Source organism: Limulus polyphemus, unplaced genomic scaffold (assembly GCF_000517525.1).
Source record: "Limulus polyphemus unplaced genomic scaffold, Limulus_polyphemus-2.1.2 Scaffold327, whole genome shotgun sequence".
In the NCBI taxonomy this organism is placed as follows: Eukaryota; Metazoa; Arthropoda; class Merostomata; order Xiphosura; family Limulidae; genus Limulus; species Limulus polyphemus.
Genome location: NW_013665937.1, coordinates 518,580 through 532,623, shown reverse-complemented (window position 1 = coordinate 532,623; position 14,044 = coordinate 518,580). Strand labels below are relative to the sequence as shown.

Here is a 14,044-nt window from a genome sequence, read left to right as displayed (position 1 = left end):
GGTTAACTTACTGAACAAACGACACGGTTAATTTACTTGAACGAAAGACATGGATAAGTATGTTGTCATGTTAATTTTGCATATATTGTTACGTAGTAGATTATGAACGTTATCGTGTTGTAACATAAGTATGTTATCATGTTAACTTACGTATGTTTTTACATAGGAGCTTATGCATCTTGTCCTTTTGTAACTTATATATGTTGTAATGTTAACTTACGTTTATTTTTACGTAGTGGCTTATGGATATAGTCACGTTGTAACTTAAGCATATTTTCGTGTTAGCTTGCTTATGTTGTTACGTATGAATGTAATAAAGCCCAAAAATTTGTTTGTCTGTTTGTCCGTTATCTAACTACTCCTGGGTCGCTGGGCTAATCTCAACCAAATTTTGTAAGATGATAGTTTGGAACAAGAGGCTAACCACCCCTTCCATCCTATTATTACTGTTATTGAGCAGTTATTATCTTTGACGTAATTTAAAGTTAAGTACATTCATAGATGATAGCACGTCCTTACACAAAAAAATATTAACTTTTCTATAGATCCTATGCGCGTAACGTCATGCATACATTACCGACAAGCCGAAAAGTAAACACCGCCATTTTGGACGTAGCAGAGAGACAATCTAGTAATCACAATGTAGTTGATGATATTGGAATTTGGGATCAAGTACTTGAAATGACAATCAGCTGTGCGGTAGTTAGTTGTAAAAACAACCAGACAAAGAATCCGGAGTTATCGTTTTATAGCTTCCAAAAGATCCAGTATGTAGAGTTAAATGGACTGCGAGAGTAAAACGTGCAGACCTGAACAACAATAACAAGGCTTAGAAACCATCGTCGTATCACAGACTATCAGTTCCCATTTTATATACGGTTAGTACTACTTGCATATGCGACGTACCTTGTCACAATTATATTGCACAGATCTTCGTAGAACCTGTAGCTTGTAAATATTTGGTGATTCCCATAAATACTATGATACAGGCCTATACAAGCAGTGCTAGGTGGAAGGGCCTATTGGGCGATAATAAAGTTTTATCAAAAATGCGACTTGTCAAGACAGGTGGTCTTAAAATTCAGGGCTTATTCGTGTACAATATATGGTAATGTGTATTGAAGAAAGTAGTCTTACAAGACAGGAGGACTTAAAATGAAATACAATACGATTACGTAAATCTACCATTGATAGAACATAAACAATAGGCCTAGTCACTAAAAACAACATCGACTTACCCTCGATTAAACTATGTAGTTGGACGTCTTGTACATTTTACATAGTCTGACATCGTGCATCCAGCCGGCCACAAAATACTTGAAAGCATAAAAGCTTTTATAGGCCTTGAACTGCTTTCCGGTGTCAGGACTAAATAATTTACGATATCTATATTCTCCACCTGTTGGACTTTAACGTTGGTTTGTAGGCCTAACTCGGGTCCTCCATTTCCAATGTCGACTAATTTACTGTCATCCAGCGCGATTGTCATTGCTGACGGGATGGAATAAGGATTTGTCGTGTCAAGACCGACTTTTCTGCACTTTTCTTCATATCTTGACTTGCATACATTGTTTAATTTGCTAGTAAATTCGTGAAAAATGATAGGTAATTGTGTAGCGGAGGCCATGTTTACACGAATAATGTTTACGTTCAATATGGCCGCAAACTGTTGCCGTGTTTACTTTGGTCACATGACTGCATAACCTCTATAACACAATATACACAAAGTGTGGGGAGGGCATAAAAACGTTCTTATATATCTCAGAAAGTGCGTTATGGAGGAATGCAATGAAAACATGGCCGCTACTAGTGTAATAATACATAAACTCAGCTGAAGTTTCTACTCCAACAGCCACAACAAGGCTGATATAAAGAGCCATTATTGAGTTATACCCATTTCCTACATTGACCCATGACCTTTCAACTTCGGCCCGTAAGGCACTTCTGCGGCCAATGACCGTCAATTAATTAATCATGTGAAACACTATGGAAGGACATTAAGAGCTGGATGTCGAAAGCGGATAACATATAACACCACTATCGCCACTACTTATAAATATAAAGCCATCCTGACCGTCGCACAGTGTATATCATGTTTTAAGTATATACATATTGAGTTCTTAAGGCTTATACAAAACTTTTGGTGAGGTAATAATGAATACTATAATGATATGTTATGTTATAAATAAATTGTGTGAAAGTTAACATTTTTGTGGTGTTTGTCATAGCATCAACCCCACATGTTTTTAATGATTTTACGTTAATGTTGTTTTTGCGTGTTATTATTCACCAATGTATATACGTTGTGATACAGAAGCTTGTGTACGTTTTAATGGAATAAGTTGTATAGGCTATAATAGAAACTTATGTATTTCATCATAGAGTAGTTTAGGTACATGTTTTCAAAGTTATATGTATATTATCTTAGAAAACTTATGTGTGTTGTTCGGTATATATATATATATATACATAGATTCCATGTCGGTATTACATACGTAAAGAAAAGAACGTTTCTAAATACATATATGTGTTGTTCGGTTTATATATATACATATATATATACTCCATGTGCTCAGTAAAATGACATGAAATGGTGGCTTCCAGTGGGGAAAAGAACAAAAAAAATAAAAAATACGAGTGGCTACTCAGCAAAGATGAGCGATCTATTGTGCTGTATGCAGCAATTGCATCTAAATCCAAATATTTTTGCCAACAATGTAAGTAACACATGGAATGACAAAAGGCGGTTGTAAACGGTCCACTAGACAATCATATTGCATATACGCCCTGATCCAAGTGATTTGGTTGGCTGCACATTATATAATTATTCTTTAGAATTTTTATGAAAATTACCGTTGTTTTTTTTTCAACACTTTGCCAGTTAGTCCTAAATAGACCTTAAACGTTTTAATAGTCCGAAATAGAAGTCAAAACTTTGTTAGTTAGTCTGATAGAAACATAAATCTTGTCAGTTAGTTCTAAATAGACTCTAAACGTTTTTAGTTGGTCCTAAATAGAAGTCAAAACCTTGTTAGTTAATCATAAATCTAATCCAAAACCTTGTTAGTTTGTCATTAAGAGAAACATAAACCTTACCAGTTAGTCCAAAATAGACCCTAAACATAAACTGAAGCCAAAATATTGTTATTTAGTTCTAAACAGAAACGAACACTTGTCAGCTTGTCGTTAAAATAGACCCTAAACGTTTTTAGCAAGTCGTAAATAGAAACAAAAATATTGTCGGTTAGTCCTAAATAAAATCAAAACCGTGTCAACTAATTCAAATTATGAACTAACGCCTTGTCAGTTAATTTTCAAATTATGTTTAATACGTTTAGGTTATTAAGTTTCCTGTTCTTTCATGTAGTAACACGTTTGTGGAATTAAGAGTGAATGGATATTATACAGTAGTTATGCTATTGCTTCTAATCATAGTTATCGCTTATCGTGGCAGTTTAGTTTATAAGACCCATGTTTAAAACTAATTATTAATAAAACTAAAACATAGCACTATATTCAAAGTAAAAATAATCATGTCTGCTGCTAATTTGTTAATTCATACCACGAACAAAGAGAGCTTTATATTAAATCTGACATAACCAACGTATTTTATATTTTATTTTAGAAATTGTGTGTCTTCCAACTTAGAATATCGTTATGTATAGATTTATCATATCAGTCTTATTTAAATAATATGTTTCTTTATGTTATTTGGAAGCGTATGATGTAAGAAATATCTTAACTGTAGTTTTAAAGTTAGGTTATAAGAACGATAATTCAAAATTTGTTTGTTTAAATAATATTAGATTAAACAAGCAGAGACACTACTTCGATGTCACTATGTATAACAAGTCAACAGTATACATGTTGGGATTACATGGTGCTAATTCAGGAAAGCTAACTACATCGACGTCACTGTGTAAAAAGCCAAGAGCACAGATACTAGGATTACATGGTGTTTGTTCAGGTATGTTAACTATATCATTTGTCGATTGTTAGGTGAAGTCAACCATGTCTCTTCTTGAAGGATATAAACCGTGTCGATTGTTCAGTAAAGTTAATATCTTAAGCATGTTGTCATGTTAATCTACGTATATTGTTGCGTAGTAGATGATGTATGTTATTATGTTAACTTACGTATGTTGTTACGTAATAACCTATACACATTATCGCGTTTTAACATAAGCATGTTATCATGTTAACTTATATATGTTGTTACGTAGTACATTATGCACATTATTGTGTTGTAATATAAGTATATGATCGTGTTAACTTACATGTATTATTACGTAGTAGATTATATATGTTGCCGTGTTGTAACTGTAAACAAAAGCCACTTCAAAATTCATCAGATCGTCAAATCTCATACGAATGAAGATGAAACATCGTGATGAACACTGATTAAAGGTTAGTTACAGAAAGGGAAAACTTATTACTATACGTAGCTAGTAGTGAACGTAAAAGAGTTTGGGATGGTATGCCTGAAATTAAAGAAAAAGAAACGAGGAAAGTAGTATTGTGGTTAAAACTACAAAATAACATGGTTCCGTGGCTAAACTAAGAGGCAGAGAAAGAAGCTGTAGTTGTGCTAGGAGAAAAGAGAGGACAGAAAGGGGTCACATGGCAGAGATCAAAAAAGAGACGAGGAAGGGATGGTTTACTGAGAACCAAGATAGAAGGATTAGAAAATGGAGTGAATGAGGTAGGAAGAAGACAAAAAAGGAGTGGATAGCTAGAACCAGAGAGATAGAGGAAAAGAGAATGGGGCGAGGCTGGACTAAAAAATAAAAGGAAGAGGTTGGTGTCCTGAAAATATTATTCCATGTAATAATAATGATTTACTTACCTATCTTGTTGGGGATCAAATATTATGGTTGAAAGCTACATGTACATTTATAGATGAAAGTAATAACAAGAGCAGTAATCCATTATTAGGTCCAAAAACAGTGAAAAAAATCAGCATTTTCATAGAATCTTACTTAAATATGTGAATATCTAAGTTATGTATTGTTCAGGAAGACAGACTAATCACATTACCTTTAATGACCACTGTTGAACCAAGAGTTTTTTTTTTAACTCAACATTTTCATAGTGTAATACAGTAATCAAATATTTGTTTTTAATGTCCATTGTTGAGTCAAATATTTGTTTTGTTGACTCAACATTTTTCATGAAGCATGATAGGACGTAATGTAAGATAATAATCCATAAAGCTTTATGAGAAACTACTTGTAACAGCTTCTGAAAACTCTACCAAGTTATTACGGTTTGAAACTGACTAGCAATGAATCATCCAACGAACTGGCTGTTGCTTACGTTTTGCTGAACTCGATCCCAGGCTTCAGTGACAGCAGATTCATTTCCATAGAGAGGTATACTTTTCAACATTTCTTTTTTCATCTTCTCATCGACCTGAAATCAAATAATTATTTTTACGGATGATGTTCTGCGAGAGGGAAATGTAAAAGAAATTGCTTCGTTAATTATTTTTCTATGATTTAAAATGTACACTATCTATAGTATTAGAATGTTAGATCTTTTGAGTTACGTGTCGTGTTTACGTAGCGGTTGTCATGGAAACTGTGAGCTGTTGGCACATACCTCATCTCTGAAGACGTAGCCAAGGATTCCTCCGACTAACATGATGATAAAGATGATGAAGAGGATGACGAAGAACTAAGAAAAATACATATAAGAGGTTTAATTAATTGTGCTCTGCCTACCACTGGTATCGAAACCCGGTTTCTAGCAGTATAAGTCCGCAGACATACCGCTGTACCACTGGAGGCATTTAATTAATTCACCTTCCTTGTTAAATCTAGTTGTAATCCTGTTGTCTTGTGAGAGTGATTATGATTGTACTGGTCTTCTTTGTCTTGTAATAATGGTTGTCATTGTTACTCATGGTTATAGTCCTGCTGACTTGTGATAGCGACTACCATTGTTATTCGTGGTTATAGTATTGTTGTCTTGTAATAATGGTTCTCCTTGTTATTCGTAGTTATAGTTCCGTTGTCTTGTAATAACGACTGTTATTGTTATTCGTGGTTATAGCCCTGTTGTCTTGTAATAATAACTATCATTGTTATTCATGGTTATATTCTTGTTGTCTTGTGATAGCGACTATCATTGTTATTCGTGGTTATAGTCCTGTTGTCTTGTAATAATAACTATCATTGTTATTCATGGTTATATTCTTGTTGTCTTGTGATAGCGACTATCATTGTTATTCGTGGATATAGCCCTGTTGTCTTGTGATAGCGACTATCATTGTTATTCGTGGTTATAGTCCTGTTGTCTTGTAATAATAACTATCATTGTTATTGATAGTTATAGTCGTGTTGTCTTGTGATAGCGACTATCATTGTTATTCGTGGTTATAGCCCTGTTGTCTTGTAATAATGACTATCATTGTTATTCATGGTTATAGTCCTGTTGTCTTGTAATAATAACTATCATTGTTATTGATAGTTATAGTCTTGTTGTCTTGTGATAGCGACTATCATTGTTATTCGTGGTTATAGCCCTGTTGTCTTGTAATAATGACTATCATGGTTATAGTCCTGTTGTCTTATTATCACTATTGCTAAGACGACGATGTTTTATCTTACGGATGCTGTAAGGTGTTTAATCGCACCAATCAGTCTTTAAACTTCGAGAAAGTTCTATCGTAATGCTGTGAAATACTTTAGTAATAGTAGAAGGTGGATTGATACCGTTGTATCAACGCTTGCTTTTATTTACATTTTATAGCTTATTATTGTTGTAGTTAGTTTAATAAGACAAATATTATACAACAGTAAACCTTGCTTTTAATAACTTATCATAGAGATCTCGAAGGTATGGTTTTTTGTCACATATACATATATGACGTTTGTCATTTTTCGTTAGAAGGATTATCAAAATTCGTGTACATTCGTTTGAGTGATGAAAAATAAATTGTAATGAGATTTAGAAATTTTCTTTCGAACTTGAAGTAAAGTACGAACCGTAATTAACATGCACTTCACTTCCTTGTAAGCCCCCATACAGCCCAGGAAAGAGATGACGACCACAATAACCCCACTGGCAATGAGAATGGCGGCGGAGCTGACGTACATGCTGGACCCAATGAGCCGTTCCATGTAGGACTTGTCCGCGAGAATCCATACTCCCACAGAAAACACGGCAACACCACAAACCTGAGATAAACCGGCAAAAATCTTATCAACAGAGAGATAGAAATAAATAAAAGCATATTAATTTATACCTAAATATATAGTAAACGTCCAGACTTAATTATAATAATCTTAATAGACAACCAGGTGAGTAAAATACGTCAATATTCAAATAAGAATAGACAGGTAGGTATTTAGATAGATAGATAGAGGCACAGACAGGTAGACAGACAAATAGGAAGCTAGATATAACAACAGACAGATACATAGACAAATAGATTGACAAGTAGGTATTTAAATAGATAGATAGGTATAGAGAGACAAGAGAGAGAGAGAGAAATACAGGTAGATAGACAGATAGATAGGTATAGAGAGACAAGAGAGAGAAATACAGGTAGATAATAAATAAACAGATAGACATATATATATATAAAGAGAGAGAAACAGATGGATAGGTAAACAAATAAAGAGAGTGAGATTTTGATTTGTTTTGAATTTCGCGCAAGCTACACGAGGTCTATCTGCGTTACCCGTCCCTAATTTAGCAGTGTAAGACTAGAGAATCATCACCACCCTCCGCCAATTCTTGGGCTACTATTTTACCAACGAATAGTGGGATTTACCGTCACATTATAACGCCCCCACGGCTGAAAGAGTGAGCATGTTTGGTGGGACGGGGATTCGAACCAGCGACCCGCAGATTGCTGGTCGAGCTCCCGAACCACCTGGCCATTCCGGGCCTGAGAGTGAGAGATCAAAATATATTTATTGGTGTCCTCAAATATCAATTTGTCTTTTATTTCATTAGTGTGAATGATCTAGGGAAAATACTTGTCAACTTATCTTGCATATATTGGCAGTTTGAGTCTTTACGTTAAAGAAAAAGACAATCACACTTACCAGAATAATGAAATTCGCTATGATCATAGCATACTTAATAATCTTGCCACAGCCTTCCACTGCCATCCTGTAAACTAGGAGAAAAGGCTGCTAATTTCGTTACCAGTTTTAAACATTCTATCGACGATCAAAAGTAGAGTGCTTTAATGTTTATTAAACAGTGCTAAATAGTACAAATCTTAATATTAATAAACACATAAAGAACCGTGAAATAATAATTATCATCATGGGAGTTATTACGTAATCAAAACTACATAGCTTACAATCATTGTATTGATAGTTATTTTGAAAAAGTTTATAAACGTAAACTGAGTCTGAAAATATTTCTTAGAAATGAAATTATCATGAGAACATAGGGACAAACAAAAAATGTTATATCACGGAAGAGAGTACATGTTGACTTGAATATAATGCAATAGATATCAATATTGCTAAGGCAACGTGCACTGTTTAACTAAGAATTTTCATACGAAACATCTTGAACATGGAGAATAACATCGCTAGTCGTAAGTTCTTTCAGAGAAATATGTTAAATCGAATCTTTTTAAACAGGAAACATTATATTCCTGGTAAATATAAAAATGGGATTCTATGTTTATCGTATGTCTGATAATTGAAAATAGGAAACTATAGTTCTTGTTTTTTCACAATGTTTTCTCTGAAAGTTAGTCTATAACTCTTTATTTTCTTGTAAATTTAGTCTTTTTTAGTTTTGGTAATATTTACATTAAAATACGCAACCAAGAAAAAAAAGGATTTAAAAAGACATATGTATATATAATCATGTTGGTTCTGAGGGTAATTTGTGAAACTGAAACTTTCTTTTGTTGAATAAACATTTAGTTGCATACCCCCTCCCCCTCCAAAGAAAATTTGTAAAAAAATAGGCACTATGAGATTAAATCTGGAAGCAATTTTGCATGAAATATAGCTTAAACAATTGCATGGCTGTTCACATACAACCCACAAACATCCAATGAAAAGTCAAGAAATCATCATTCTGTTGTAACACTGTCTGGAGAGCTAGACTTAAATTAGCATAAATATGTATGTTTTGATATAGTCAAGTACTGTACTATCTATATACAGAATAGTTATTAATTGTTAAATTATACTACTAATTTAAATAACTCTGTACACCAGTATTATATTAGTTATTTCAATCATTGGCTATCATATACGTACATTCATGATGTTAGAAAAACACGTAGGTTCAAGAAGTCTTGATAGAAATGAATAAAAATCCTATAACCCGAGCGCTTTCGAAAGGTGGTCCTTTCTTCTTCAGGGGCAAACAGGGAATGGTACATGTATGCACTTCTGAAATAACATGTTAGCATGTTCCATTCGTATGGAGTGCTTTTCCATACAGTTTCAGTGTTGACAGCAGTGTCATAATGATTATATATTAAAGCTAGAGCACTCAGATATTATTCGGTTTGTGTACATCTCTGGTAATTATTCAACCGGTGGAGAGCAGATGTCAAACGTTCTCATGAACATGAACTTAGTGGCAGTGTGGCAAAGAGTGTCAGTAACATAAAGATATTTGGTACACTGAATCACGTTTTTAAGCAGTCAGCCGGTATCTGTGGCTTGTCCTGGAGAGGTATAGAAAGCCATCTTGCCTTCCATCGATGAAGTTCTTCATCAAAAATATCAGGATTTGGCAAATCTTCCCTGTAACAATCTATAACCTGGCTGATATCAGAGATAGAAAACTCTTGTGTGAGTTTTGATGACATAAGTTTCTGAATTCATGCTGCTTGCTTTACATGTGCATCAAATCTGGAGGAAAGATTATTGATAATGTGGTCAAGAAAAGGAATGGTTACTGTTTTCTGTAAGTAATCCTCCACGTAACTATATTCTGCATTTGCACGTTGGGCTTGTTGTTGATAACTCGTAGAATGTTAACATTAATATCAGATTTGTTTGCAATATTACTACTATGGTTGAATATACGATGTGAATAATCATCTACGTTCAATATTAGCGAAGTCAGTTCTTCACAGCATTGTTCTATTAGGGAAATACCAGAAACAAAAGTGGGGGTTCGGCCTAACCCCCTTAACCTCCCCCTCCCCCCGCGTACATGCGCGAATAGGTCAAATCAATTATTGACTAAACAAACCAGTTTCAATAATAACGTTAGGTTACATAGATCAGCTACTGGCTGAAGAAACGAGTTTTAATAATAATATTGGGCTACAGAAATTAGACAAAGATCAACAAATTAGTTTCAATAATGACATTGGGTTACAAAAATGAACCAGTGATTAAACAGTTTCAATAATAACGAGTGATATAAATCAACAACTGAATAAACAAATCAGTTTCAGTAACAATATTGAGTGATATAACTCAACAAATTATTAAACAAATCTATTTCAATAATAATATTGAGTGATATAAATCAACAACTGATTAAACAAATCAGTTTCAGTAACAATATTGAGTGATATAAATCAAGAAATCAATTTCAATACTATCATTCATTAACTTTTTTGACGAAATCACAATTGTCTCCAAATCACATTTGATTAGCTGTTTTATTTTTATGAATTTTTTGCACATTCTGAGTAAAAAATCTTTAATGTTCTAATTATTAGATCCGAATTGACTTAAGAATTAACTAGACTTGAGTGGATCCACATGAAATATTGGTAGGTTAGATTCGAATAATAAATGAGGTGCTTTTTAGTAAAATACAAAATTTGCTACGTCTACTCTTTTTTGTTTTTCCATTTAAACGGGAAGCAAGTCCATAAAGTGAAAACTGTATAATTCAAACGTCTTGCACTCAAGAAATCACAGAATGATTGTTCATATAGAAAGGTAATCTCTTGCAATATACCAATACAAGTATACTTGATAATGGGAAAAATACATTAGGTGTTAGTACAAACATATTAGATAATAGAACGAATTTATAAGGTGTTCTCTCAAGTATATTAGATGTTGAAATAACTTTCAAATGATTTAGTACAAATATAAAGGATGTTAGCGGGAAAATATAAGATATTTGTACAAGTTAATCGAACAAAATTATTAGCTATTGGTTTAAAACTGCTATTTATTATGATAAATATCATTCTTGAAGGGAATCTTAAGGTTATGGAAAGTTATAAACTATTACTACTAAAGAAAAGAAAGTTGTACAATGCACAATCATTACACCTTGTTTTCATGCTACTGTACAGGTTGTCAACGTAAGATTGAGAAATATTGTTTCAAATATCTTTTATCATTTTCCACAATTCAGAAAAGTTGTTGGGTCGCATTCTGATCTCCTCAGTTTTACATAAGCCCACTCATAACTAAGAATATTTATATAGGGAATTTGAGCAGGTTAAATAATTGCTGTGAGTGTTCTATCATCCTCTTTATCACCAAACTCCTGTTTCAATAACATTTTCTTTCACTGTCTTTCTGAAAGACGAAATTCTGCCAGCTAAGTCGTGCTCCTGAGAACATAGAATGATGAATAAAAATTTACCTGTGCTTGTCAGCAGTCAGGGTGTCGTAAATTTTGTGTAACTCACAGACACCGTTGCTGAGATTCAGCCCCGAACTTCCGCTGATAAACTATAATATAGCACCATAGATGCTGTATATTGGCTTTGATACCGTTCTCTTCTCCGCCATGAACCAGACTGTTATTGATTGTGCCAAATTTAAATTCATCTCTATAGAGAACGCGTCTTCAACTCTGGCCATTCCGTTGTTGTGGTTCGATGCCAATTTCATTTCAGCAGCAGTTTGCAAACAGCAATATGTCCATTTGAGACCACTTCATATGGTTCTCGAAGTAGCTTCCACATCCATATTTACAGTAAGTTCATTGGAAAGATCTCTACACGATGGTCATCTATGGTTCGTAAAGAACATGCCCTGAAATACCTAACATCACGTTTGGAGAGTTTGATTTTCTACCCTGACTACCTTAATTATTAACAATATCAATTTCATAACCTTTTTAGAGCGTTACATACAACTCCTAGAGAAAAATGGAGTGTTTCCACAATTTTTGGCATGAAGTAATCTTGGTCAGCCAAAACTTTGATTTTTACGTGCTAACTATGAACTATGAATGGAATCAATACAAACAAAACAACAGGAATTTAGCTTTAAAAAATCTTTCAAACATAGAAAAAAAAAAGTTTTGGGGACCTGAAAGACCACCCAGAGTGGTCAGAAACTTTTGTTTCTCTTCACCCCGCGCGGTGAAAAAGTTAATGCCAAACAAATTTTGATAGAGCCGCTGGGCTTAATTTAATTTTAACACCTAGAGTGGATTGTTGAGAAACACATGGATACGAGGAGGATGCTGATCCAAACACGCCTGGGAATAGTTAGACTGCTTGTGCTTTTATAGGCTTACTATTATGTCAATATATACACATAGAAATCAGTTCGTTTTGCTTTGTTGTCCATATATACTTATACAACTCTGTTCCTTTTGCTCTCATGTCTATATATGCACACGTAACTCAGGTCATTATGTCTATATATACGTATGAAGCTCAGTTCATTGTGGTCTCATATTTATGCATACTTATATAAGTCAGTTCATGTTACTCTTAAGTCTAAACATACACGTATAATATCAGTATTTTTTGGTTTCATGTCTATATATGCTAATAAACTCATTTTCTATGTATTTTTTTGCTGTCGTCTCGATACATACATGAACAACAAATTTCAGTTGGCACTCAGTATTGGCACAAAACTATTTCAACCAAATTATTATAATGAATATTAAATACAGTAGTATACTCCATTTTTTTTCAATACTATGCTGTTAAATTATAAAACATGTTTAAAAACCCTGGGGAAGGGGGCGTGTGTGTGTTTGAGCATTCGTGCACGTTACTACAAAGGATGTGATGATAACCGACAATTCATTTTTTTTAAAAGAAATCTGCAGATAGTGTATTGAAAGTATATAACTCTGCACGTGAGGGTGGGGTCAAAATTTCTGCTTCCACGCGACAGTGCCTTACATCCAGTACGGACCCGCGTGATATTTAGGGTGGGTCCGAAGTTTTCTGTTCAATTCATCAGAACAATGCCCGCATTATCTCATTTATCCCTTGGGGAAAGCATTCCACGTGGCATATGTATTGTGATGGCAATTCTCTTCCGGATTCATATCTGTTAAATAACGAACCTCGAACTAAAAGTAGAAGAAGCTGAGTAGACCTTGTTGAAAACTTTATTCATGTTGTCATGCTGAACTTTATTCTCCATATAAAAGTACGACTGTTGCAATATATTTTGAATCACACTAATGTAATTAAACATGAAATATAATAGACCTGTCTTACCACAAAAGCGTAATTAAATGTTAAATATAGCAGATCTATCTTACTACATTTGCACAAATAAATTTTAACACAGTAAATCTTCTTGTCACATTAGAGAAATCAAACATTGAATATAGTAGATATATCTTATCACATTATTGTAATCAAACATTAAATATAGCAGATTTGTCTTACCACATTAGCGTAAGAGTTTTCATCGTCTGGCGTCTTTCGACAAGTTTCGGTTTTATCAGCCATACAACAAGAATCGGGGACTTTCTGGGCAGATCCTTCGAAAAGGGAGTTTCTTCTCCAAATCAGATACGGCCTGTTTACGCCTTGAGTTTTCAATCCACAACATTTCATCTAAATAACCAATTTTTAAAGGAGGTTATAGTAAAAGTTCTGTGGGCTTGAGAGAACGAAAAGTTAAATATAACAGACCTATCTTACCACGTTAAGTAATTAAACATGAAATATAGCACAGATATTTTAACTATGCTATTGTAGTAAGATAGTTCTTCTATATTTAATATTTAATTACGCTTTTGTGGTAAGATAGGTCTATTATATTTCATGTTTAATTACATTAGTGTGATAAAATATCTGTGCTATATTTCATGTTTAATTACTCTAACGTGGTAAGATAGGTCTGTTATATTTAACTTTTAACTTTGC

General features: G+C 33.7%; 1 protein-coding gene across 1 annotated transcript in view; it reads right to left on the bottom strand.

The window, feature by feature from the left end:
* The window catches only part of LOC106457414 (tetraspanin-9-like), a 47,814-nt gene that overhangs the window by 4,060 nt on the left and 29,710 nt on the right, over positions 1–14,044 (bottom strand). The window contains exons 2-5 of the mRNA XM_022383331.1: positions 8,058–8,131; positions 6,990–7,181; positions 5,602–5,676; positions 5,317–5,412 (exon numbers count right to left, since the gene is read on the bottom strand). Coding sequence (XP_022239039.1) covers positions 5,317–5,412; positions 5,602–5,676; positions 6,990–7,181; positions 8,058–8,131 — 437 coding nt within the window. The remainder of the gene's footprint in view (positions 1–5,316; positions 5,413–5,601; positions 5,677–6,989; positions 7,182–8,057; positions 8,132–14,044) is intronic.